The 27,165-nt window shown below is 41.0% G+C and overlaps 1 protein-coding gene across 1 annotated transcript in view; it reads left to right on the top strand.

The window, feature by feature from the left end:
• LOC26515239 (josephin-like protein) overlaps positions 1-20,315 on the top strand; it is a 28,910-nt gene extending 8,595 nt beyond the window's left edge. The window contains exon 2 of the mRNA XM_014908621.3: positions 19,809-20,315. Within this exon, the coding sequence (XP_014764107.1) occupies positions 19,809-20,254 (446 nt within the window). The 3' untranslated portion in view covers positions 20,255-20,315. The remainder of the gene's footprint in view (positions 1-19,808) is intronic.
• The last annotated feature ends 6,850 nt before the right edge of the window (positions 20,316-27,165 follow it).

Here is a 27,165-nt window from a genome sequence, read left to right as displayed (position 1 = left end):
CAAGGTCAAACTGTAGATGTCTATGAAGAAAGTGGTCAGAGTAAGAAAAACAGAGCTTCACATCATCAGCATACATAAGTGTAGAAGCATAGCTCACGACACTAGGAAGTCGTTAACAAAGAGGATAACAGAAGAGGTCCTAAGTGACTGCCTTGAGGAACACCAGATGTTACTTTTATAACATGAGATGTGATGTTCTTGAACAAAACCCGCTGCGAACGATTAGATAGATATGAAGTCATCCACTTTATGATATTAGGAGGGAAACCCATAAGATAAAGTTTCTGGAGAAGGAGACGGTGATTAACAGAATCGAAATCTTTGCTAAAATCGGTGTAAATAACATCGGTTTGCATTTGTTTGAGAAAACCCTTATGGACGATCGAAGTGAATTCTAGCAAATTGGTTGTTGTAGAACGATTTTTGACAAAACCATGCTGGGTGGAGGAAATTATGCTTTTGCAATGATGTTGCAGTTGCAATGTAACCATTTTCTCCAGCAGCTTGGGAATAGCAGAAAGTTTAGCAATACCACGGTAGTTATCAATGAGTATTTTAGAACCTTTCTTATGAAGTGGAATAATAAAAGATTCATTCCATCTCTTGGGAAGGCATGAAAGGTCCAAAGATAGATTGAATAGGGTAGTAAGAGGATAGCATAGGATATCGGAGCAGTACCTAAGAATACAGCTCGGGACGTTATCAGGACCAGCAGAAAAAGAGATATCCAAGGTTGAAAGAGCATTAGAAACATCAAGATGATTAAATTTAGACAAGTAGATATTGTTTATATACGGAATATTATAAGGGTATGTAGAATTTAAATTATAAAAATCGGACGAATAAGTTGATTGAAAGAATGATGCATAGAGATTTGCAATACCATGATCTGAAGAATCAGAAATATTTTTATAAGATAGGGAAGGAGGAAAAAGACTGGATTTACGTTTCATATTGACAAACGAATAAAAGGAGCTCGGATCATTTCGGAAGTTTGCCTTACAATTTACGATGTAACGCTTATAAAGTTGATTATTAAGAAGAATAAACTGGTTGCGAATGTAAAGAAAGTTTGTCTGATGAAACAAAGATCCAGACTTAAGAAACATTTTGTAAGCTCTAGATCTGTTCTTAAAACGAGAAAGGTGTTTGTTAAACCATGGCGGTTTCGTTGATGAAGACGATGAAAGTACTGGAACAAATTTGTCCAACTCGTTGTGGATTACATCATAAAAAGAATCAGTAGCAGCATCAATAGAGTTAAAAGATGAAAGATATTCCCAGTCAATTCCAGCTAAATGATTGCGAAGAGCGTTGTAATCCGTTTTTCGGAAACATTTAGAACGATACTGAGCCTCATAGTTATGAATATTAGGGACATCAATTAACACCGAAACCAATAGTGTGGGGTGGTGTACGTCTTCAGGAAGAGATAGTGGTGAAGACCGATTTACAGTGACAGAGGATATTCTATTACAGAAAATAAGGTCTAGGGACCTGCTAAGTGTGTTAAGGATGGGGTTAATTTGGGAAAGAGCAATTTCAATTAATTCATCAATGAAGTCGTTTTGACAACTGGCATGCAAGGAATTGTCATCTTGACACAGGATCCAGGAGATTTGGGGAAGGTTGAAATCACCCATGATTAGGACAAAATCAGAGTCATTGACTAATGATAAAACGAACTTGATAGCATTAAGGTGATGAAAGTATACCGTATCATCAACCGATGGAGGTATATAAGAACAGACGGACCAACAGTTATTTTTACTGCGATAAACTCGATTCCAAACTGATTCGGGAAAGTGATTAGTTCAGCTGAGTATTTAATGCTAACAGCAATGAGGACACCACCACCGAAAGATGGCCTATCCAATCGAAACACAGTGTAGTTTGGAACAAAAATTTCATAATCAGAGACAGAGGAATTAAGCCAGGTTTCAGTAAGTGCAATAGGATCAAATTCAAAAGAAGCACTCTTAGTAAAAAATTGGCTCAGTTTACCCAGAATACATCGAACGTTTTGGTAGCAGCAAGAAAAAACGTTATTACTCAGTTTTTTGGAGCTGAATCGGCAAAGTTGTGATTCAGAGGGTCTTTAGCTAAAAATTCGTGAATAATACTGTGCTCGGGCCAGGCTGAAGGATCAAGTGCTTTTTCAAAGTAGGATTCAGGAATTACAATTTTGAAAGAGGATATGCTACGCTTATGTTTAAAATTAAACTTAAAGACCGCTAAATCATTAGAAGCTACCCTATGATGTTTTAAGAGGTGACATCATCCACAGTGGCATCCGGCATGAGGCGGGATACAAATATGGCTTAACGAGGTGCAACAGCTCTCAGCGAAAGCCCAGAGGATTTTAACTCAGGCGCCACACCAGTGAGAGGCCTGGGTGACGGGGCCACAGGAACCTGCAGCTTTTCCAACGATGGAGGATCCAGGACAATAGGTGGAACAAGACACATTGACGATTCCATTGGCAGACTTGGTGAATGGATCACTTCCACAGGAACAACAAAAGGCGATGAAGTATTAGGAGTTAAGAATTTATCCGAATGAATCGCATGAGAAGCAGGAGTGCCCAATAGATTGACCGCCATCGGGTTATTGTTCGGAGTTTTTCTCCTTGGAGATTCACTTAGTAACTTGAGACCAAGAAATTGGGTCTCAAGTGTAAGGAATTGCTCATTAAGTGCAGAAAATTGCTTACGGACATCAAGAAAACCGTTTCTCGTCTGCTTCATGAAGGTCCGCATCTCAGACTCAATCTCTCTACAGTCAATACAAGACCATGTCAGACCAATATTCTTAGTGATGAGATCGCTTATCCGTCCATTGTGCCCACTACCAGCACATTTAATATGTGAGCAGTTGTTGCAAAGCCAGCAGGACAGATACGAGTCTCCAGTGATGGATCCTCCAAACTCGCATTTCTTAGCAGTGCAAATTAGACTCATTATTGACTGAGATTTGTCCACTGTAGTGAGAGCGAGAAGAGTTCAATGGTAGAGTTCAAAGAGTTCAGTGGTAGAGAGGCACTTTCGGATCAGGCACGTCGAAGAGAATACGTAACAAAAGAGATACGAATGTGACGAATAACCGCTTCAGAGTAACAATGATATAACGGGATTACTCGATCGGAGAATAGACTCAGGAATATATATATGAATATTCGCAGAGCACGGCAGAAGTAATATTGAAGAATAATATTATTTTTAAGAAGTGTGTGGATAATGAACTATGTAAGTCAATTATCTCCGACAATGATACGCGAAAAGAGGAGACTCATATCAAAGATATATGTAGGTAATAAGATGAGAGCAATCGCAAAAACACGCCGGGATACGGCAAAGTCAGACGAAAGACTTGACCTACATCACCATTAAATTCTTTGGACCATCTTTTAATAAAATCAAGCCTACCTTTTGCTTTTTCTCCCTTAAGAATATTTTTTTTTGGCACCTATTGCCAAGACCTATTACCCTATATTCACACTTAGTATTTTGATCCCATCAATATGCATCAGCATGTTATACATACCCACTAACCTATTGGCACACCTAGAAATCATTAGCAATAAGCATAAACAATATCCAACCTAATAACCCAGCACTAGTAGACGTCGTCAGAAGCAGAAATCAGCGGGAAAAATGACCGACTGACCGAAGCAAGCAAAAAATAAGCAATGCATAAACAAGCAATCTGAGTCAGCAGACTCAGAGGTGGGTTACCCTGGCAATAACATTAGTTTTAGCACGTCCATAACATTGACCTTCCTTAGATTTAATTATGTATAATTTAGCATCTTATATAAAAATTGTTCTTCTGAACTAAAGATAGTTGAGAATACAGAGTAGATCGGTTCGTTACTCAGTGTCAAAGTACGGCACTTTAAACCATCCTACTTTGAGTGATCCTGTGTAAAACGGCTCACAAGTAGGACTCTCTTAAAGCTATCTACTTCGCGTGGCTCCATGGTAAACTTACCATAGGTAGAGCTTCATTATCTAATCTACTTCGAGTGTTGCTCCCGTAAACGGACCACAAGTAGGATCGGCCGATACGGAATCAGCCAAAACCCTGTACCACCGTGTAGTTGAGGAGAACCAACCCAGGACTTCAAGTATCTCACATCAACTACAGCCTGATCACAGCAAGCACCTGGTCAACCCGATCAGTCCCTTGCAGAACCCAGGTAAATCTAGTCAGAACTTTTATACGTTTATTAACTATGACTCCCTGACCTACCGTTATGTCCGCTAGTTCAAATTCGACGTAGTGGCCGCACAACGCTCTACGGACGAACATTTGGTGACCTCGACGTAATCCTTTTCTATAGGATCACAACCTGAACACAAGCCGCAACGCAATTTAACTCATCGAAAGAAAACATAAAAAAAGGATACATCGCAACCATGGGATCAGAATCAGACCCCTTAATCCAAATGCTCAATGATGAGCAAATTGAAAGCAACATAGTCACCCAAAGAATAATAAGAAACTTCACTAAGGACTCCGCAGAGCGTAAACTCAAGGAAGAATACTTCGAGGAGAGACTGAAACAGCTCACTCACTCATGGATCCAGTTAAAAAAAAATAATGCCAAGCTCCATGAGCTAGCACTAATTCCTGCGAATGAGTATTTCACAAAGGCCAAAGCGCTAGAAGAGCTTGTGAAAAAATATGAAGCAATATTTTCGGATGGAATCCCATCAGTGTCAGGCGCGTCACAAAGGCCCCGAAAAACAGGCGAAAATCTCGAGCCAAAGGCACAATCAACACGAGGAAACGAAGGAGAAGACCTTCGATTAACATCATTAAAACGAAGACATGAAGGACGATTAGACGATATGGAAGACTTTCTGTGCAACCGCACCTAAGGACAGGAACTGTCCACACACGTCAGACAACACATGAAGGAGTTATTGAAGGAAATCTTCACGGAATACCATGATCTCATCGACCTGGAACCAGCCATAAAAAATGATGGACACACCGATGACAGATTTCAGGTGGTACGAGCAGAGTACTTTTCGTTTCTGAGCGAAGAATCGCAATCGACTTCAGCATCAACACAAAACCCAGCGATCGCACCTCCTTTTGTAATACCACCAGTAGAAATTCCAAAGTTTGACGGAGACTACCGACATTGGCTACGATTCCACGAAATTTTTACGGAATGCATCCACAATCAAGACTACAGCGATGCAGTAAAATTTCGTCATTTGGAGAATCATGTAACAGGTGAAGCAAATAACCTAATCTCAGCATAAATTGGCGGACAGTTACCAGGATGCCTGACAACGACTAAGGAATCGATACCAAAATGAACGGCTGTTGATTAAATCTGCGATCCAAGATCGCCACTCTCAACGCACTCAAGATGTCAACAGGCAATTGGGAGCCAATCTTGATACACATCATTGAGGAAAGATTGGACCCTCACACGCTGTCATCTCTAGATCTAGCCGTCACCGATCCAACCAATCGACAATCTCTGAAGCAGATGTTAGAAAACCTTGATCGTCAGGCAACCAGTCAAGTAACAATGCAAAAAACTATGTCGACCGCTCCACTTCGATCCAGTTCATCACGAGTGGTGAGTTCAGCCATAGCCCTGCTTACAGATAAGCCCACCGTTCTGTTACCAACCGCCCAAGTGGCAATACATGGACCAGCCGGAACCCCTCAGCAATGCCGCACACTCCTAGATTCTGGATCACAGATTAACATAATCACAAGAAGGATGGCTGACACTCTTGGACTACAATTGGAGCCATCAACCCTGAAAATCGCTGCACTGGGAGGAACAACTAAAAGATCACGAAAAAAGGCTGTGGTGATGATAGGCATCATTAACCACTGACTTCGAAGATCAAATCAATGTCGTTGTACTACCGGAAATAATGCCCAATCAACCATCCCACCCTATTCAAGCGCCAAGAAATATCTCACCTCAGTTGCGCTTAGCCGATCCTGAATTTACGCAGCCCCAGAATATTGATCTGTTGTTGGGCGTCGAACCCATCTCCCAGCTTATGAGGCCACAACAGGCATATTTGGGAGAAGGTCAGCCACTACTTAAAAATTCCGCGCTTGGATGGATTGTGATGGGTCGGTGAAGCAGAAATCAGCATTATCAGCGGGAAGAATGACCGACTGACAGAAGCAAGCAAAAACCAAGCAAAAAACAAGCAATGCATGAACAAGCAATCTGAGTCAGCAGACTCAGAGATGGGTGACACTGGCATTAACATTAGTTTTAGCACGTCCATAACATTGACCTTCCTTAGATTTAATCATGTATAATTTAGCACCTTATATAAAAATTGTTCTTCTGAAATAAAGATAGTTGCGAATACAGAGTAGATCAGTTCGTTACTCAGTGTCAAAGTACGGCACTTAAAACCATCCTACTTCGAGTGATCCTGTGTAAAACGGCTCACAAGTCTTCGCGTGGCTCCAGTCTGAAAGGACCATAAGTAGAACTTTCATCATCGAACCTACTTCGAGTGGCTCCTGTGTAAACGGACCACAGGTAAAGCTTCATTATCTAATTTACTTCGAGTGTTGATCCCGTGAAACGGACCTCAAGTAGAACCCGCGTTACCCAACCTATTTCGAGTGTTGCTCCTGTGTAAAACGGCCCACAAGTAGAAACCGCGTTATCCAACCTACTTCGAGTGTTGCTCCCGTGAAACGGACCACAAGTAGGATCGGCCGATACGGAATCAGCCGAAACCCCGTACCATCTGTACTTGAGGAGAACCAACCCAGGACTTTAAGTATCTCACATAATCTCCAGCCTGATCACAGCAAGCACCTGGTCAACCCGATCAGTCCATTGCAGAATCCAGGTACATTTAGTTAGAACTTTTATACGTTCTTTGACTACGGTTCCGAAACCTACCGTTATGCCCGCGAGTTCAAATTCAGTATAAATGACATCTAAGCCGTTTTGGAAACATTATAACAAAAGAAGCTCCAATAAGTTTGTAAGTGTGGAATGGTGGCTCATTAAGTCATGCTGGCATGGAGAAATTATTGAACTAAAAGGTGTTGTAAATGTGGAATAACCAATTTTTCAAAAGGTTCTTGAAGTCCAGACAGTTTTTAAATACCTCTAGCGTTTTTAAATACCTCTAGCAAAAGGTGTTGTAAATGTGGAATAACCAATTTTTCAAAAGGTTCTTGAAGTCCAGACAGTTTTTAAATACCTCTAGCGATTTTAAATACCTCTAGCATCATTGGAAGCGTCGGATCAGTAACCATTTATCTAGATCTGCAACAAAGCAAAAAGCCAGTAGCCGATTCACCATGAAGATATGAGTGAGTGGTGAGTGGTAAGGAATAAAGAGAGTGAATTATAAATATTAGACCACATGAGCTTTAAAATATTAAATTCACACAAAGCTTCCAGAAATGAATTGCAGCGAACAAAAGATGCCAAGATTTAGCTTATAGACGAAGCTGGTTTATATGAACAGATAATATATTAGGTTGTAAAAAAAGTCTTGCGGTATTTTCGCTAGTTGGCGCTGAATGCGCGTAGTTCTTGTTTTATTCGTCACATCAGGTTATACTATACCTTTTTGGAAAGCTCATTTCACGCGCTTACACGTGTTTGCTTGATTGTCTTTTCTTTTAAGTCGTTCGTGAGTTATAGCGTCGCAATCATGGAGCAAAATAAAGAGAAAATACGGCATATTTTACAGTACTACTACGATAAAGGCAAAAATGTATCTCAAGCCGCCAATAAAATTTGTGCAGTTTATGGACCCGATACAGTTTCCATTTCCACCGCACATCGATGGTTTCAACGTTTTCTTTCTAGTGTAGAGGTGGTCGAAGATGCGCCACGCTCCGGAAGGCCGTTGAAAATTGCGATAAAATCGCTGAATTGGTCATGAGCTGGGCATGAGTCATCAAACCGTTATAAACCATTTGAAGAAGCTTGGAGTCACTAAGAAGCTCGATGTATGGGTGCCACACGAATTGACGCAAAAAAACATCTTTGACCGTATCAACGCATGCGAATCGCTTCTAAATCGCAACAAAATCGTCCCGTTTTTGAAGAGTATGGTGACTGGCGATGAAAAGTGGGCGCAAACGGTCGTGGTCGAAAAGCGGTGAAGCTGCACAGTCGGTGGCAAAGCCTGGATTGACGGCCAGGAAGGTTCTTCTGTGTGTTTTGGTGAGATTGGCAGGGAATAATCCACTATGAGCTGCTCCCTATGGCCAAACGCCACCAGGACAACGCCAGGCCACACACATCTCTAGTGACGCGCCAGAAGCTCCGGGAGCTCGGATGGGAGGTTCTTTTGCATTCACCGTATAGTCCGGATCTCGCACCAAATGATTACCACCTGTGTCTGTCCATGTCGAACGCGCTTGGTAGTCTGAAGTTGGCCACAAGAGAGTCCTGTGAAAATTGGCTCTACGAGTTTTTTGCCAATAGGGAAGCGAGCTTTTATGAGAGGGGCATTATGTCGTTGGGAACGCGTCATCGAACAAAACGGCGCATATTTGACATAAATCGCATTATTGTAAAAAATTTTATAAACAATTGAAAATTTAATAAAAATACGGCAAGACTTTTTAGACAACCTAATATATAGATTGACCGGAAAAAATGATTTATTTATGCAAAGAAATTGTATGCCTCCAAACTTTTGTGATTTTACCTTCTAAGATGCGAAATTGGAGTCTAAAAAAAGTAGGACTTTTTCCCTTCTTAGAGGCCGATCACGTATAGAAATAGTGTACTTAATTCGAAATTAACAAACACTATAATGTGGGATGCAATAAAATACCTATCCGAATAAACGTAGTTTGCTACGTAACCCATTAGTATTCTGATAGGTAAGAAATACAAATTTTTATTAATTTTTCTCTTTTATCTTTTTTTTTTTTTTTTAGCAATGTATTAGCCTTGCCTAAGCCTTAGTAATGTATTATGTTAGCCTTGCCTAAGCCTAAGGTTATTGTCAAAATTCTGTGCAACTAAATATCTATCCCCGGATGTATTGCCCCTCGGTCGGTTGTGTGGGTAGAGGGCTGTACCTATGCAGCGGAAACCGCGCGAAAAAATAATAATATATGTTAAATTGACGAAATAATTAAGCAGGGTATTTTTTCCTGGGTGATCTTAGATGGGATTAAGTTAAGATTAATCTGACGCATCTGGGAAAGAACTTATACCTAGACAAAAGATTTCGTGGACTTTTATATCCACACTAGTGATGTCTGATATGGTATGATATATCGCAAATAAAGAATGCACAGTTTATAAATTCTTAATAGAATTTTCATATCAAACCAATTTTGTAGGCTTTTTAGGCGAATTTATAAAGTGGAAGCGAGTGCACGTAATTTTCGTAGTTGCATTATTTAAATTTTTACAGCCACCTTTTTTCTTTCGGTATTTCGTGAAGAGATAAAATAATCTCAGTGAACATTTGGCGCCCCGGGTGGACTGTAATTAATATTATTAAAAAACAAGAAAGGAAAGCTAACTTCGGGCGGAGCCGTAGTTGATTTACCCTTGCAGTTCAGTCGCAGCCCGCTAGGTGGCGCCACGCATCTTATATTATTATACCCTTGCAGAGGGTATTATAATTTTGGTCAAAAGTGTGCAACGCAGTGAAGTAGACCTCTCCGACCCTATAAAGTATATATATTCTTGATCAGGATCACCTCCTGAGTCGATATGAGCATGTCCGTCTGTCCGTCTGTCCGTCTGTCTGTTTCTACGCAAACTAGTCTCTCAGTTTTAAAGCTATCGAGTTGAAACTTTGCACACACCCTTCTTTCCTTTGCAGGCAGTATATAAGTCGGAACGGCCGGGATCGGTCGACTATATCCTATAGCTTCCATATAACTGATTGATCGGAAATGCCATAACTTTGGTGTTTTCGAATCTGTACCAAGTCCCATCTTTCTAACTTAAAAAACACCAAAGTTATGCCAATTTCGAACATTCTATGAAAGCTATAGGATATAGTTGGCCGATCCTTGTGAAATTTTGTACACAAGATATTTTGGTCAAATATAACATGTGTGGAAAGTCTCAACTCTCTAACTTAAAAAACACTTATACTAAAAAACACTTAAAAAACACCGTTCCGACTTATATACTACCTGCAAGGAAAAGAAGGATGTGTGCAAAGTTTCAACTCGATATCTCTAAAACTGAGAGACTAGTTTGCGTAGAAACCGACAAACAGACGGACAGACAGACAGACGGACAGACGGTCATGCTTATATCGACTCGGGAGGTGATCCTGATCAAGAATATATATACTTTATAGGGTCAGAGATGTCTCCTTCACTGCGTTGCACACTTTTGACCAAAATTATAATACCCTCTGCAAGGGTATAAAAAAACAACAAAAACGGTGACAGTGACACAAAAAATACATTGAAAATAAAAATAAAAAGTTGCCCGGTTGTGAACATTTAAAAATAATAAACAAAAAAAAAAAAAACAATTTAAAGTTCGCGTCGCGAAACAACATTTTTATCTGGAGTCATCGTCATCCCCATGTCCGGCACCTCTATCGACTGTCCTAGGGAAGTAGCCGCAGGATTAAAGGATCCAAAATCAGAACTGCAGGTATTTGTGCAAAAAATTGAAAGTCGTGAAAAGACAAAATAATATTCGTCTTGTGCTGGAATATTGCACCCTCCTTTCAATTCTTGGCGCATACGTACTTTAAAAATAGTAGAGCTAAAGTGAATAATAAAGTTATATATAAATTTTATTAAATATTGCCAATACATATGAACAATTGCCTTGCTCAACGCTTACAGATCCGTAGGGAGGAATTGTGCATCAACTTGCTTGGAATTGGTCAAACTAATTCACAAGTAAAGAAAAAGATACAAACCGTAGTGAAGTCGAGAGTCAATGGTAGCGAGTTTCCGTTCGACTTTTGGGTTTTGAAAACAATTTCAGGCTATCACCCTGACCAGTCAGTGAACGTGAAAGATTGGACCCTACCAAAAAACTTGCCATTAGCAGACCCATATTTTTACAAACCTCAGCGGATAGATATGCTAATTGGAGCTGAGTTATTTTTCGAACTGTTGTCCGTTGGCCAAATAAAGCAAGGTCCGAACCATCCCATCCTTCAAAAAACTCTCCTTGGGTGGATAGTATCGGGAAAATATCTGGCAAATTCCTCAACTCCTCAACAGCCGGTCTCTAGCCTGAATTGCCAAGAAGAAATATTAGAGTCAATAGACAAAAACTTGAAAAAATTCTGGTCGTTGGAAGAAGTTCCATCTTCTAAAAAGATGTTGTCGCCAGAACAAGAACTATGTGAGGAACATTATCGGAAGACTACAAGAATACTGCCTTCAGGTCGATTTGAAGTTAAACTTCCATTTAAGTCGGATCCAAGCGTTTTGGGCAACTCATTCGAGATAGCCAAACGCCAATTTCTGTCGAGAGAAGATTATCTCGAGATCCGAACTTAAAGAAAATGTATTTGGAATTTATGGAAGAATACGAATCCCTAGGCCATATGTCCCCTGCAAGCAATGACGTTCTTGCTTCTCCACACTACGTTATACTCCACTAGTGTGTCTTTCGGCCTCAAAGTACAACGACCAAACTACGAGTCCTTTATGATGCGTCCTGCAAGACATCCACACAGAAGTGTTTAAATGAGTTGCTGATGGTGGGTTCAACAATTCAGGAAGAGCTTTACTCAACTCCTCTTAGATTTCGGCTAAACAAATTCGCTCTGGTAGCCGACATAAAAAAGATGTATCGTCAAGTGATGGTAAATGAAGCAGATCGACGATACCAGTTGATAGTGTGGAGAAAAGACCCGTCTGAGTGCTTGAAATTGTGTAAGCTCAACACCGTTACTTATGGCACTGCACCGGCCCCTGCACTGCACTGTAGAATTAATGTAGAAGATGAAGTTGTGAATTGTATTGAAGTCTAGTATAAGTTAGCATAGGGCGGAGCGGGAGCGCAAGAAAGCTCACTTACGCTCTCCCGTGAATTCGCCCCGCTTCGCCGCAATAGATAAGCTAGGCTTAAGTGATTTTTTGAATATAATCAAATTTATAAAGTGGAAGCGTGTGAACGTAATTTTCGTAGTTGCATTATTTAAATTTTTACAGCCACCTTTTTTCTTTCGGTATTTCGTGAAGAGATAAAATAATATCAGGGAACAGCATCTATCTGCAGAAGCATATATGCAGAAGAATATTTCCGCTTACATTTCATATATTTGTTTGGAAATACGATTAAGTGGTAGCAATACATTTTTTTCCTATATGTATATATCTATGAATTAATTAAAATCTGTACACTAAGGTAGAAAAAGGGTATTAAACATCGATTGCTTTTAAGTTGTTGTAGTTCTACAAGCGGATGGTGCTTCCATACTCTCCTGATGGATGATTTTTAGTGGAGTGAGAATAACAAATAACCACATTCGGATATGGCAGGTTTTCAACTTATCTCAGTATCGTTTGCACTACTCCATGGTACAGTAGATTCGAATTGACCATGACTTTGCCTTCGCAAGTTGCCAGGCCCGGCTGGAGTAGTGGGTTGAGTGGGTAGCTAGACCCACTCGAGAAATCCCGAGTAGTAAAATTACCCACTCGAAATAATCGAATACCATATATCGTCAAAATCGGCTGATCAACGTCGCTCTTCTACATATTTATTCAAATATGACCGACGAGCTCGATCTGGAAAAACTCGTAAATGAGTTCATTTCGCGTAATTCAAAGCGTACTAGTGATTTTGCTGAGTGCAAAAAAATTTTTTTTTTGAAAATGACACGATTTTCATGTTTTTGTTTTCGTTTATGTAGAATCATCTCAACAAAAATAAATGTATCAAATTGATTTATTAATATAAACAACTATGAAAATTATCTCACAAAAATTTTTCTTGATCCACATACGCTTTGCTCTTTCTCTACTTCCCCAATCCCCAATATTTTGCTCCACATTTTTGGGGAAGTAGAACTCCTCCAAAAGTTGGATTTGAACTTCTTTTAGGCCTCTGCGCGCAGCGATTTTCTTTTGATGCCACGAGATTGGTTCTTCGTCGACAGGTTCATCTCTAGCCGCTGTGTTTTTCAAATGTAAATGTAACTATAACTAGAATCTCTTTCTCTTTTCATTGTCCGATACTTTCCTGAATACTTTTGAGAAAGAACATCTTTTTTAAGTTTACTTGAAGCTTGACCCGATTATTAATTACAAAACTTAGATTCTGCTAATGACTTTGGTCGTCGGCAGTAAACTATAATATCGGCAATAGTAAATTTTCTAGATGTGTCCGTCAATCATCCGCTGAAAAATCGCAGAAAGCGTTTTTTAAACTGAAGGGAAAACGGAAAAATTCGTATTAGGTAATTTGTATTCGGGTTGGAAAGGCGGTGTTGGGCCAAGCAGCCACAAAAAAATGAATTTAAAATAATCAAAAATTGCTAGGCTGCAGCTGTTGTTATCAGCATGTATTCTTCTTTGTTTTGTCTCCCAGTTTCGCATGCGCTTTATTGTTATTTGTAGCGTATGCACTTTGGGAGCTTTGGTGGAGCTTCTGCGCAAGCTCTTAGGTTTTAGGCACTTGTTTTTCGGCATTGTTTTGGATCGGCCGCGGAATTAGTTTTGGGGTTAAATTGACCCATAATAAATTGAATACTAAAATTGAACCTCGTCTTGTTAATTCGGCCGCTATCAAAATGCTGATAGCTCAACATTGGTGACCCCGACATGATTTCATCCCGGTTGACTATTGTGATCAGTATTAAAAGTCCCAAGAAAACGCCCTTGTTCTTGTTGTTACAAGTTGCATTTTAATCGAATAATGGAGTCTGGAGCTATGCGCCCTGTGTGGTATTTCGGTGCACGAGCTTCCTTCTTGTTCAAAGTTTAGTGCTTTGCCAATTGAGGAGCGGTACGACGAAGTGCGGCGCTGTTTTGTTTGGCTGGAAGATGGCCATGTCGCTCGCGGATGCTCAGCTTCCCGCTGCTCGACGTACAATCACCGTCATCATATTTTGTTGCACCCTCGCGGGCAGATTTCACCTGCACGAGTCTCCCGTCCCATCGATTTCGTTTCTGTTGCGAGCCCATCCCGCTCAATCAACCCTGTTATGAACCAGGATCGCAATGCTGAGCTAGTGCTCCTGCCAACAGTCAATGTACTCGTTCGTGGTCGATCTGGAGCCTTCTTGCCTTGCCGAGTTTTATTGGATTCCGGTTCACAAGTGCACCTCATCTCGTCGCGGCTGGCGAATGAACTTCAGCTTGGTCGCTCCAAATGCTCCACAACGGTGGCCGGTTTCGGCGGCGCTAGGTTTGAAACGGATGGAGCATCCGTTAATGTGTGCTTGAAATCCTGCCTTAGCACGTATTCAGTGGAAATTGAGGCTGTTGTAGCTTCACATATAACGGACTATCAGCCTAGCCAGGACATAGATGCTTCGGGCTGGAAGATTCCTGGCAATATGGATCTAGCTGACCCCAACTTCCAAAAAACGCAGCGAGTGGACCTGTTGATTGGAGCCAGCTTATTCTTTGACCTATTGTCGGCTGGTCAAATCCAATTAGGTCACGGGCTCCCCATCGCCCAGAATACTCGATTTGGCTGGGTAATTTCTGGACGCGGTGAACTACCACGGAATAACCACTGGAATGATGTGACTGCTGCCCCTTCCAACAGTGTTATTGAAGGCCCACCCTTCAATGGGGGGAGGATATTGGGCCAAGCAGCCACCAAAAAGTGCATTTAAAATAATCATAAAATGCTTAGCTGCATCTGTTGTTGTCAGCGTGTATTCTTCTCTGTTTTGTCTCCCAGTTTCACATGCGCTTTATTGTTATTTGTAGCGTATGCACTTTGGGAGCTTTGGTGGAGCTTCTGCGCAAGCTCTTAGGTTTTGGGCACTTGTTTTTTGAATATTATTGAATAATAAATTGAATATTAAAATTGAACCTTGTCTTGTTAATTCGCCCGCTATCAAAACGCTGATAGCTCAACATTGGTGACCCCGGCGTGATTTCATCCCCGGTCAACCGTGACCCCGGTTGATTATTGTGATCAGCATTAAAAGTCCCAAGAAAACGCCCTTGTTCTTGTTGTTACAAGTTGCATTTTAATCGAATAATGGAGTCTGGAGCTGAGACTATTGGAGCTGGGGCCGCAAACCGGGAAAGGATGCTGCGGAGACGAGCAGAGGTGACCTGCCAGGAGATGGAGGCGCTACTTCATAAAGTGAAGGCTGCAGCGCGGACTGAGGATTCTTCCATTATGGCGCTGGAGTCAGTGGAGAAGCGTTTGCGTGAGCGGTTTACCGCGCTTCAAGAAGAGTTGGAGGAGCTTAATTTTAGCGAGATCGGGAGTGATCTGTATTGGAGATTCTCGCAGCTGGCGACTGATGTGCAAGTGGAAATTCAGGTGGAGGTTGCCAAGCGCTCCATGAGAATCGCTGCCCACTCCACACTTCTCGACGGTGCCAGTGTATCGCCAATGCCATACAAGCCAGCCCCCTCCTTGCCACCGTTGCCGATGCCAACATTCAGCGGCGGCTATGCCGAGTGGCCGGATTTCTGCGCCCTATTTAAGACCACGATAGACAGCCATCCTCACCTAACGAAAATGGATAAGCTCCGGTGGCTCATTTCATGCCTGCGCGAGTCAGCCTTGGATACGGTGAGAGCTCTGGAAATTACTGACGCGAACTACGATGTGGCCCTTGACCTATTGCGCAATCGTTTTAGTAATCGGCGTTCGTGTGGTCGAGCCAGGGTATGTAGCTACTTTGCGAGAGCTGTCGGACCGGTTCAATGGGCATATGCGGGCTCTTATGAGTTCCGGATCAGCTGCCGAGATCCAAGGATGCTTGCTTATCCAGATTATCTTGCAGAAGTTGGATCCTGCCACAAAGGCCAAGTGGAAAGACACTCTCGCCGGAAGCAACGACAGCCTTCCGTCTTGGGAGTCCATGGCACGATTCTTGGAGCAAAGATGCCGGACTCTTGAATGCGTCGACTTCTCTTTGGCGGCGTATCCACCAGCTAACCAAGTGGGCCGAGGTAGATCTTCGAATAACCGATTTTCGTGCACGGTTATTAACGCCCGTCCTGCTCTATGCGCCCTGTGTGGTATTTCGGTGCACGAGCTTCCTTCTTGTTCAAAGTTGCGGCGTCTGGCTCGCTGTTTTGTTTGTCTGGAGGATGGTCATCTCACTCGCTTCCCGCTGCTCGACGTGCAAGCATCGTCATCATATTTTGTTGCACCCTCGCGGGAAGATTTCACCTGCACGAGTCTCCCGTCCCATCGGTTCTGTTTCTGTTGCGAACCCATCCCGCTCAATCAACCCTGTTATGAACCAGGATCGCAATGCTGAGCTAGTGCTCCTGCCAACAGCCAATGTACTCGTTCGTGGTCGATCTGGAGCCTTCTTGCCTTGCCGAGTTTTATTGGATTCCGGTTCACAAGTGCACCTCATCTCGTCGCGGCTGGCGAATGAACTTCAGCTTGGTCGCTCCAAATGCTCCACAACGGTGGCCGGTTTCGGCGGCGCTAGGTTTGAAACGGATGGAGCATCCGTTAATGTGTGCTTGAAGTCCCGCCTTAGCACGTATTCAGTGGAAATTGAGGCTGTTATAGCTTCACATATAACGGACTATCAGCCTAGCCAGGACATAGATGCTTCGGGCTGGAAGATTCCTGGCAATATGGATCTAGCTGACCCCAACTTCCACAAAACGCAGCGAGTGGACCTGTTGATTGGAGCCAGCTTATTCTTTGACCTATTGTCGGCAGGCCAAATCCGATTAGGTCACGGGCTCCCCATTGCTCAGAATACTCGATTTGGCTGGGTGTTTTCTGGACGCGGTGAACTATCACGGGATGTGTCGGCGCTCTATGCTAGGGAAGACAACCCACGAAAAAACCACTGCAATGATGTGACTGCTGCCCCTTCCAACAGTGTTATTGAAGGCCCACCCTTCAATGGGGGGAGGATGTTGGGCCAAGCAGCCACCAAAAAATGAATTTAAAATAATCAAAAATTGCTAGGCTGCAGTCGTTGTTACCAGCATGTATTCTTCTTTGTTTTATCTCCCAGTTTCGCATGCGCTTTGTTGTTATTTGTAGCGTATGCACTTTGGGAGCTTTGGTGGAGCTTCTGCGCAAGCTCTTAGGTTTGAGGCACTTGTTTTTCGGCATTGTTTTGGATCGGCCGCGGAATTAGTTTTGGGGTTAAATTGACCCATAATAAATTGAATACTAAAATTGAACCTCGTCTTGTTAATTCGGCCGCTATCAAAACGCTGATAGCTCAACTATTCAACTAGTCTTTGCAAATTCTCGATCCTTTATGTAGATCTGATGGAACCCGGATGTCAGATCAAGGGTGGTAAAATATATGTCCTTCCCAAGGCTGCGCAAAGTACAGTTTATGTCGGGTTTTGTGATAGGTGTCTGATATAGTAACCTCATTTGCTGCGTACCCTTTCCCAAATTCAGTCAGTGGGATAGGCTCTTTGGAATTCAGTTCAGGGTCGGTATACGCATGAAGGAGCAGTAGAATCACATTTTTCAATTTTAGCAAGCAAATCTTGATTTTAGGACAGTCATCATCCGGAACGTTGTACAAACATTGCGCCAGATCAGCCGCGTATCTTCTGTCTAATGTATAGACCGCTATATATGTCTGTGCCCTATTTTTCCACGATACGTACTTCCCGAACTCCCCTTTGAACGTGGTCAATTGCTTCGTCAATGTATACATAGTATACAGCGTATTGTACAATGTATATTTAAACATAGCACAAATCCAGCCGCAGACCCATTTCTAAATTGGTTAATTGCACCGAGTAACAAATTAGAGGTGGGCATGGGCTCGTGTTTTCGTCGTGGCACGCGTGGCCACGCGTGTTCGTGTTGAAAATTAAAATTTAACACGCGTGCGTGCGTTTTCGTGCCGACCTTCCAAAACACGACAAAACACGAAGCATTAAAAATTTTGTATTTTCTAGAAATTTCGAGAAAAAAAAAATTTTTTGTAATGTAAATATTATTTTTCGTGTTGGGCCGTATTGGCAAAATTTTTGGCCGTGCGTGTGCATGCGTGCTAAAAAAACTAAGCTGTCGTGTCGTGTTGGGCCGTGTCGAAAAATTCAGCCCATGCCCACCTCTATAAAAAATCAAACATGCTCGCAGTGTAACCATGGTGCGTAGTTAGTAATAACAAGAAAGGAGAGCTAACTTCGGGCGGAGCCGAAGTTTATATACCCTTGCAGTTGAAGCGCAGTCCGCTAGGTGGCGCCACGCATCTTATATTATTAGATATATATCGGATCGCATATAGTCGGCCGATCCTTATGAAATTTGGCAAATCACATTATTTTGTCCAAAATAGAATCTGTACCAAGTCCCATCTTTCTAACTTAAAAAACACCAAAGTTATGCCAATTCCGATCGTTCTATGACAGCTATAGGATATAGTCGGCCGATCCTTATGAAATTTTGTACACAAGATATTTTACATGTAAATATAACATGTGTGGAAAGTCTCAACCCTCTTACTTAAAAAACACCAAAGTTATAGCATTTCCGATCAATCAAGTTATATGGCAGCTAGCATCCTTCTTTCCTTTGCAGGCAGTACATAAGTCGGAACGGCCGGGATCGGTCGACTATATCCTATAGCTGCCATATAACTGATTGATCGGAAATGCCATAACTTTGGTGTTTTTTAAGTTAGAGGGTTGGGACTTTCTACACATGTTATATTTGACCAAACTATCTTATGTACAAAATTTCATAAGGATCGGCCGACTATATCCTATAGCTGTCATAGAACGCTCGAAATTGGTATAACTTTGGTGTTTTTTAATTTAGAAAGATGGGATTTGGTACAGATTCTATTTTGGGAAAAACAATTTGATATATCGAATTTCATAAGGATCCGCCGACTATATCCTATAGCTGCCATATAACTGATTGATCGGAACTCGCTATAACTTCGTTGTTTTTGAAGTTAGAAGGATGGGAGTTTCAATGGATTCCTCTTTTGGCAAAATAATTCGATATGCCAACTTTCATAAGGATCGGCCAACTATATACGATCCGCTATGTATCTAATAATATAAGATGCGTGGCGCCACCTAGCGGACTGCGCTTCAACTGCAAGGGTATATAAACTTCGGCTCCGCCCGAAGTTAGCTTTCCTTTCTTGTTTTAAGAAAACTTTAAGTAATTTAAAAATCTCTTACAAACTTTGCTTAAATTTTAGTAACAAACACACTCTAATTTTTTCAAATTTCAAAAGAAAAAATATGGCAAACGCGGACCGGACTTTTTGTCGGTGAAAAATTTTCATCTTCAGAAACATCTTCATTTTGCAAATTCTTTAATTTCCTGAATACCGTTTGAAAACTTTTGAAATGGTTGAGGTCCAAATCGACGCATATTTTCGAGCACAATCTGTGTATATGCTACACAAATTTCTCCTAAACCAAACTTTTGGCAAATGTTATGAAAAACATACCTTGCATTTTGTATGTCACTAATTCAAAACGCACACAGAAAATGTTTAATTCTTCGGCTATATGTAGTGCCTTCACGCGCTAGCTACAAGCTAGGGAATGCGTGTCGCCACATAGCCACCTAGTGATAACATAAATTGCTACTTAACTGCAAAGGTATGTCAATTTCGGATTCGGCCGAAGTTAGCTTTTCTTTCTTTTTTGTTCTATTTACATTTTATAATCTTACTAATATTTATTCGATTGTATTTATTATTATATTACAGGTAACAAATTATACAGTAAATCTGATCTTGACAATATTTGTAATAACTTAAGTCCCATCGGATGGATAAATCCACATCGATCCATTATTGGTCTTGGAAACTATGACGTAAACGTTATTATTGCTGCATTAAAATTAAAAAATTGCGATGTCGTTTGGTTTGACAAACGGAACGACCCGTCATGCATAAATCTTGATGGAATTGTTGGCTTCATTTTAAACATACCCTCTGATTGCAAAATTGGTAACTTAAAATTACCTTTACGAAGGCGACATTGGATTGCAGTTAGACGAGTGGGATATTATTATTATAATTTGGATTCTAAACTGCAAAACCCGGAAAAAATTGGTGATACTGACGATGTTTATACATTTTTAAGGGAGCAAATTCAACAGACTGACCAGAGAGAGTTATTTCTCGTGTTACCGGAAAAAAATAAACAATGATAAGTTAAACCTATTTTTGTAAAAAAATAAAGAACTAAACTTAATAATAACAAATAAAAAAAAAAACTTATTATTTCGGGTAAAATAGGGGAACTAACATGCAAGCACGAGTGCAGTTCACGAGTGATGTCTCTTCCGAGAGTGCTGGTAAAATTTGGGAAATTCGGTAAGGTACAACATTTCCTTTCTGAAATCATGCCAATCCAAGGCCTGCGATTGCTGAATTTCAGAGCAGGATGTCAGGTTGTGCGAGTTCCATTACTCAACTTCGGCAGAGAACTCCAAATATATAAGTTGTTGTGATTTAATGTGATATGTAAACCTGATATAGAAAGAGCAAAGCCATATATATGTATTGCTTCCATAGGCGGAGGCAAATTACAAGAAACATTTTTCGGGTTTTCTCATTCGCTGCCTTTATCGCCAAGCGAAGAAAAAACACTTGCAGTCTATGTTTTACGTGTTAATCAGAAGGCAGTTTGTTGTTGGATTGCTGAATACTTTTCACTTGAGAAATACATTCGGGTTTTTGTTAGTGGCAGAATGGTCTATCAAAATTATTCGACAATTTCACAGGCCTACAATTTCCAACTTTTTTTTCCTCCACGCATAATTTTACCTGCTCCATTACCTTTAGGCTCCCATTAACCAAAGTCAAGAACAAACATAGGTTCTATCACCAACAGTTTCCGCGGTACACCTAAGAAAAAAAATTAATCAAATTTTACCATATATTGAATTATGTAGGCCGTGTAATGGCGATGACCATACTTGTTTCTAGTACATATCATTTTTGAAATGTATGTGTACGAACTTAAATTAAACAAGTAAGGAAAGCTAACTTCGGGCGGAGCCGAAGTTTATATACCCTTGCAGTTGAGTCGCAGTCCGTTAGGTGGCGACACGCATCTTATATTATTAGATATATAGCAGATCGTATATAGTCGGCCGATCCTTATGAAAATTGGCATATCGAAACAATCTGAAACATTGAAACTCCTATCCTTCTAACTTGAAAAACAACGAAGTTATGGCATTTCCGATCAATCAGTTATATGGCAGCTATAGGATATAGACGGACGATCCCGGCCGTTCCGACTTATATACTGTCTACAAAGAAAAGAAGGGTGTGTGCAAAGTTTCAACTCGAAAGCATTAAAACTAGTTTGCGTAGGAACGGACAGACGGACATGCTCAAATAGACTCAGGAGGTGATCATGATCAAGAATATATATACTTTATAGGGTCAGAGATGTCTCCTTCAATGCGTTGCACACTTTTGACCAAAATTATAATACCCTCTGCAAGGGTATTGTTCAGTTAAAGAGCGTTTTCGGGAGTTATATTTAATGTTCGAAATATTGGTTTTAGTAAAAACAAGCACAGTTCAATTTCATACAATTTATTTAGAATTTTTTGTCTTTATACAAAGTTGTTTATGGATAGATGCTACTGTGAGGGGGTGAATACCGAATTAGAATACAAAACGGGAGCGCGGCTCAACGCTTGATGCTGCGGAGCGATCGAGAGAGCCCGGGAGAGAGCGAGACAAACGCTAGTGCATGACGGCAGATGCAGGTGGCCGATCGAATGCACCAGAGCGGGCGATGCGAACATAAGTACAAAAGAGAATGACGTCACGAACTCAATAAATTATTGCCGGCCAAACTTCTTTCCGGCGGCTGCTTGACCCGACAGGTAAAAATTGGGTAAAAACCCAATATTTTCGTCAATTTAATTGGAGTTTTTAATCTCATATTTTCAAAAAGTCATGGCTATCTACAATTTCTGTAAACCTTGTTAAACCAGCTGAACCTGCAATAGAGACATTTTTAACATGGAAACAGTTTTAGATAGTCATGACTTTTTCAAAGCATTCGCCGGTTAGAGGAGGTTATAAATGGTTTTAAGGGGTTAGGAAGGTGGGTTTGCGCGGCCAAAAAATTGAATACTTTCAATAATTTTTTTTTTATATAAAGAATAAAAAATTTTATTGCAACTTTCAAGATTCTTAAATATTTAGATATTTATACATATGCATATTTAAAGAAGAATTTGGGAAATTTTCAGAAAAAAATATTAAACCGTCAGCCATTGGGACGTTATTTCCCATGAACCGGGAAAAAAGGTGCTTTCGCGTTGACAGCACAATTCCTGTCAGAATCATCATCTCATCCGAAATGAAAAGACTAAATATTTTCTTTTAGTGCAGACCTAAAACTAGAAACTGAACGAAGGAAAAAAAAGCAAGTAAAAGCAAAGCAAAATTGGATTTTTGAAACACCTTTTTGAAAAAAATTTAAAATTTTGGTAACATTTTTGGAAATTTTTTTTTTAAATAGTTGTTATCAACGAAAAACAAGAAAGCTAAGCTAACTTCGGGCGGAGCCTAAGTTGATATACCCTCGCAGTTGTGCCATTTCCGATCGTTCAGTTATATGGCGGCTATTGGATATAGTTGGCCGATCCCTGTAAAATTTGGCAAATCTGATTATATTGCCCAAAATGGAATCCGTAAAAAGTCCCATCATTCTAGCTTAAAAGACACCAAAGTTATGCCAATCATTCCGATCATTCAGTTATATGGCAGCTATAGGATATAGTCGGCCGATCCTTATGAAATTTAGATTATTTTTTCAAAAATGGAATCTGTACCAAGTCCCATCCTTCTAACTTAAAAAACATCAAAGTTATGCCAATTCCGATCGATCTATGACAGCTATAGGATATAGTCTGCCGATCCTTATGAAATTTTGTAGACAAGATATTTTGGCCAAATATAAGATGTGTGGAATGTCTCAACCCTCCAACTTAAAAAACACCAATGTTATGGCATTTCCGATCAATCAGTTATATGGCAGCTATAGGATATAGTCGACCGATCCAGGCCGTTCCGACTTATATACTACCTGCAAGGAAAAAAAGGATGTGTGCAAAGTTTCAACTCGATAGCTCCCAAACTGAGAGACTAGTTTGCGTAAAAACCGACAGACAGACTGACAGACAGACAGTCGGACAAACTCCCGCAATTTCTCCCGAATCGTTAAAGTGTCTCATAAAGACTGTGTCATGGATTCATAGATCAATATTATCCATAAGAGATGTACAAAATTGCAAACTCAATCACTATTAATTTACTTTTGCGTAGACTGGATCCAGTGACCAGGCAAATATTAGAAAGCGTACTAAATTTAAGGAATTGCCGCTGTGGTCCGATTTAGAAAATGTATTAAATCGTAGGTACCAGCACATGTCCGCTGAAGACTGGCAAACCCCTGGTAGTAGTTCGTCACTTTTTGGCCCAGTGCACAGTGGTTGGCGTTGTACAGAGCCGCCATAAATATTGAGATATGTTGCGATATCGATTTCAAATTTTCCCCAAAAATCTAAGAAAAGATTTTAAACATATAGTAAAAAAAAAATTGGCTACATCATACGATTATTTTCTTTAGCTCACATAGTAAGGCGATGATGCGCAAAAATACTTCCAGTAAGGTTGAATTGCTTAAATTTCATTTTTGACACATTATGTGTTTGTGAAAAGGTAACTCCTCCCTTATACCAAAGCCATATACCCCCCTTTATATTTATTTATTTATATCTTCTTGGCAGTTTTCTTTGACCTGTTATAAAGAGGTCAGAAAGTTACAAGGCGCATCATTATGGCGCTGGAGTTAGTGGAGAAGCGTTAGTGTGAGCGGTTCACCGCGCTTCAAGAAGAGTTGGAGGAGCTTAATAATTTCAACGAGATCGGGAGTGAGCTGTATTGGAGATTCTCGCAGATGGCTTCTTAAACAGTCAAAATAACGATCACAATTCACTGAAAATTAGTATTAGTAGTATAGTCCGTTAGCTCGCCTTGCTGTAATGCTAAGGTTTGAGTTTGTTAAGTCAGCCTTCCTTTATCTACATTTTTTTCCGAAAAGGTCACTGTGGCGCAGTATAAATCGACTAGATGTCAAATTTGTGCGAGATCGCGCCACAAACTTCTGCACCATTCTTCTAGTATTGTGTCTTCTAGTAGATGTGACTAAAAATAACCTAGCGTTACCACCTACAAACGAAAATCCTCTTCCAACGCTAACGCATGATAGTCCTTCCATATCATATGGATGATATGCATGCTTTATCCATATAAAGGGTTTTCCTAGCGACGTTGATCGTAAGCGTTCAATAATGCCGAGCACATAATGGCCCGAGCATTACTTGACTCAGGATCACAAATGAATTTCATTACTGAAGATCTTGTTTAACGCATACAGATCCTTGGGATTGGTCAAGCTAATTACCAAGTAAAGAACAAAAATGTGAATGGGAGAATTAATGGTTGTGAGTTTCCGTTCGACTTGTGTGTTTTGAGAACAATTTCAGGCTGACTATTCAGTGAACGTGAAAGATTGGGCCCTACCAAAGAACTCACCATTAGCAGACCTTTATTTTTATAAACCTCAGCGGATAAATATGTTAATTGAAGCTGAGTTGGGCTTTTGAGCTTTTTTTTGCGTTGGTTTAAAAAAATCCTTGGATGGATAGTACCTGGAAAATAATTTGGCAAATTCCTCATCTCCTCAACCGCCAGTCTCTAGCCTGAGCAGCCAAAAAGAATTACTAGAATCAATAGACAGCTATTTGAAAATCTTCTGGTCGTTGGAAGAATTTCCATCTTCTAAAAAGATTTTGTCGCCTGAACAGGAGTGAGGAAAATTATTAACAGAAGAATACTAGAATAATGCCTTCAGGTCGATTTGAAGTCAGATTTCCATTTAAGTAGAATCCAAGCGTTTTGGGCAACTCATTCGAGATAGCCAAACGCAGTTTTTTGTCGCTTTAGAGAAGATTATCTCGAGATCCGAATTTAAAGAAAATGTATTAACTTAAATACGCTACGATTGAATTTAGTAAGTGGTTTTCAAACTCGCCTAAAGTTACTGCATCAGAGAGCACCGTTAAGCCAATAACACTTTTGACACAGATCTGACTAAAACATTGGGAATCGCTTTGATTACTAAAGCTTATGTATTTCAATTTGAAACTGATGCTTCAGTCATGGGTCAAGGGCGACTAAACGGAACATTCTTTCGATGGCATCAAAGCTAATTAACACCTTTGGCTTATTGAGCCCAATGTTTATAGGGAAAGGTCCTGTTGCAGGAACTATGGCTCAATAAGCTAGATTGGCCTGAGTCTATTTCGCTGCACTTTGAAACAGCGTGGAACAAAATACAGCTAGCCCTGTCGCAGTTAGAAGATATCTCAATACCAAAATTTATGATGAGCGAGTCGATGTCACCAACTCAAATTCTGAGGCATCGATAGGAGCCTGCGTTGCAAATCTACAGAAGGTATTAAAATTTCATTGTTGACTGCAAAGTCTAAAGTAGCGACGCTCAAGGCAAAGACGCCCCCCATTTTAAGGTATATGCCGCTCACCTTCTCGCAAATCTCTGCCACAAGATCAAGCCTCTTATCAAAGTACCGATCGAACGTGAATATTGGTCGGATTCAGAAGTTACTTCTCATTGGATTCGTTTCCATCCATCGTCCTTGTCAACATTCGTATCAAATAGAGTTGCTGAGATTTAAGAGTGTTCAGAGGATAGCACGTGGCGGCATTTAACAATTAAACAAAACCCGGCAGATAACGTGTCAAGAGGTGGAGACTTAAAGGAGATGGTGGAATTGATCTGGTTTACAGGTCCATCGATTTTAACGGAGCCGAAAGATAAGAGTCCAACGAGTCCCCGGTTTGATCTGTCACCACAACTTTTGCAGATGGAAGTAAAAAAGAATGTGGTCGGATTAACCGCAATGGTCTCCACCTCATATTTATTGGAAGTTGTTGGGCCAAGCAGCCACCAAAAAGTGCATTTAAAATAATCATAAAATGCTTAGCTGCAGCTGTTGTTGTCAGCGTGTATTCTTCTCTGTTTTGTCTCCCAGTTTCGCATGCGCTTTATTGGTATTTGTAGCGTATGCACTTTGGGAGCTTTGGTGGAGCTTCTGCGCAAGCTCTTAGGTTTTAGGCACTTGTAATTCGGCATTGTTTTGGTTCGGCCGCGGAATTTGTTTTGGGGTTAAATTGACCCACAATAAATTGAATTATAAAATTGAACCTTATCTCTTAATTCGGCCGCTATCAAAACGCTGATAGCTCAACATTGGTGACCCCGACGTGATTTCATCCCGGTTTATTATTGTGATCAGCATTAAAAGTGCCAAGAAAGTGCCCTTGTTGTTGTTGGTACAAGTTGCATTTTAATTGAAGAATGGAGTCTGGAGCTGAGACTATTGGAGCTGCTGCCGCAACCCGGGAAAGGATGCTGCGGAGAAGAGCAGAGGTGGCCTGCCAGGAAATGGAGGCGCTGCATCATAAGGTGAAGGCTGCGGCGCGGACTGAGGATTCTTCCATTATGGCGCTGGAGTCAGTGGAGAAGCGTTTGCGTGAGCGGTTTACCGCGCTTCAAGAGGAGTTGGAGGAGCTTAATTTTAGCGAGATCGGGAGTGATCTGTATTGGAGATTCTCGCAGCTGGCGACTGATGTGCAAGTAGAAATTCAGGTGGAGGTTGCCAAGCGCTCCATGAGAATCGCTGCCCACTCCACACTTCTCGACGGTGCCAGTGTATCGCCAATGCCATACAAGCCAGCCCCCTCCTTGCCACCGTTGCCGATGCCAACATTCAGCGGCGGCTATGCCGAGTGGCCGGATTTCTGCGCCCTTTTTAAGACCACGATTGACAGCCATCCCCACCTAACGAAAACGGAGAAGCTCCGGTGGCTCATTTCATGCCTGCGCGAGTCAGCCTTGGATACGGTGAGAGCTCTGGAAATTACTGACGCGAACTACGATGTGGCCCTTGACCTATTGCGCAATCGTTTTAGTAATCGGCGTTTAATATTTCAGTCTCACATT

The sequence above is a fragment of the Drosophila ananassae genome, chromosome 3L (genome assembly GCF_017639315.1).
Source record: "Drosophila ananassae strain 14024-0371.13 chromosome 3L, ASM1763931v2, whole genome shotgun sequence".
Lineage (NCBI taxonomy): Eukaryota > Metazoa > Arthropoda > Insecta > Diptera > Drosophilidae > Drosophila > Drosophila ananassae.
The sequence above is the reverse complement of the archived record's forward strand: the minus strand, read 5'-3'. Positions and strand labels throughout refer to the sequence as shown.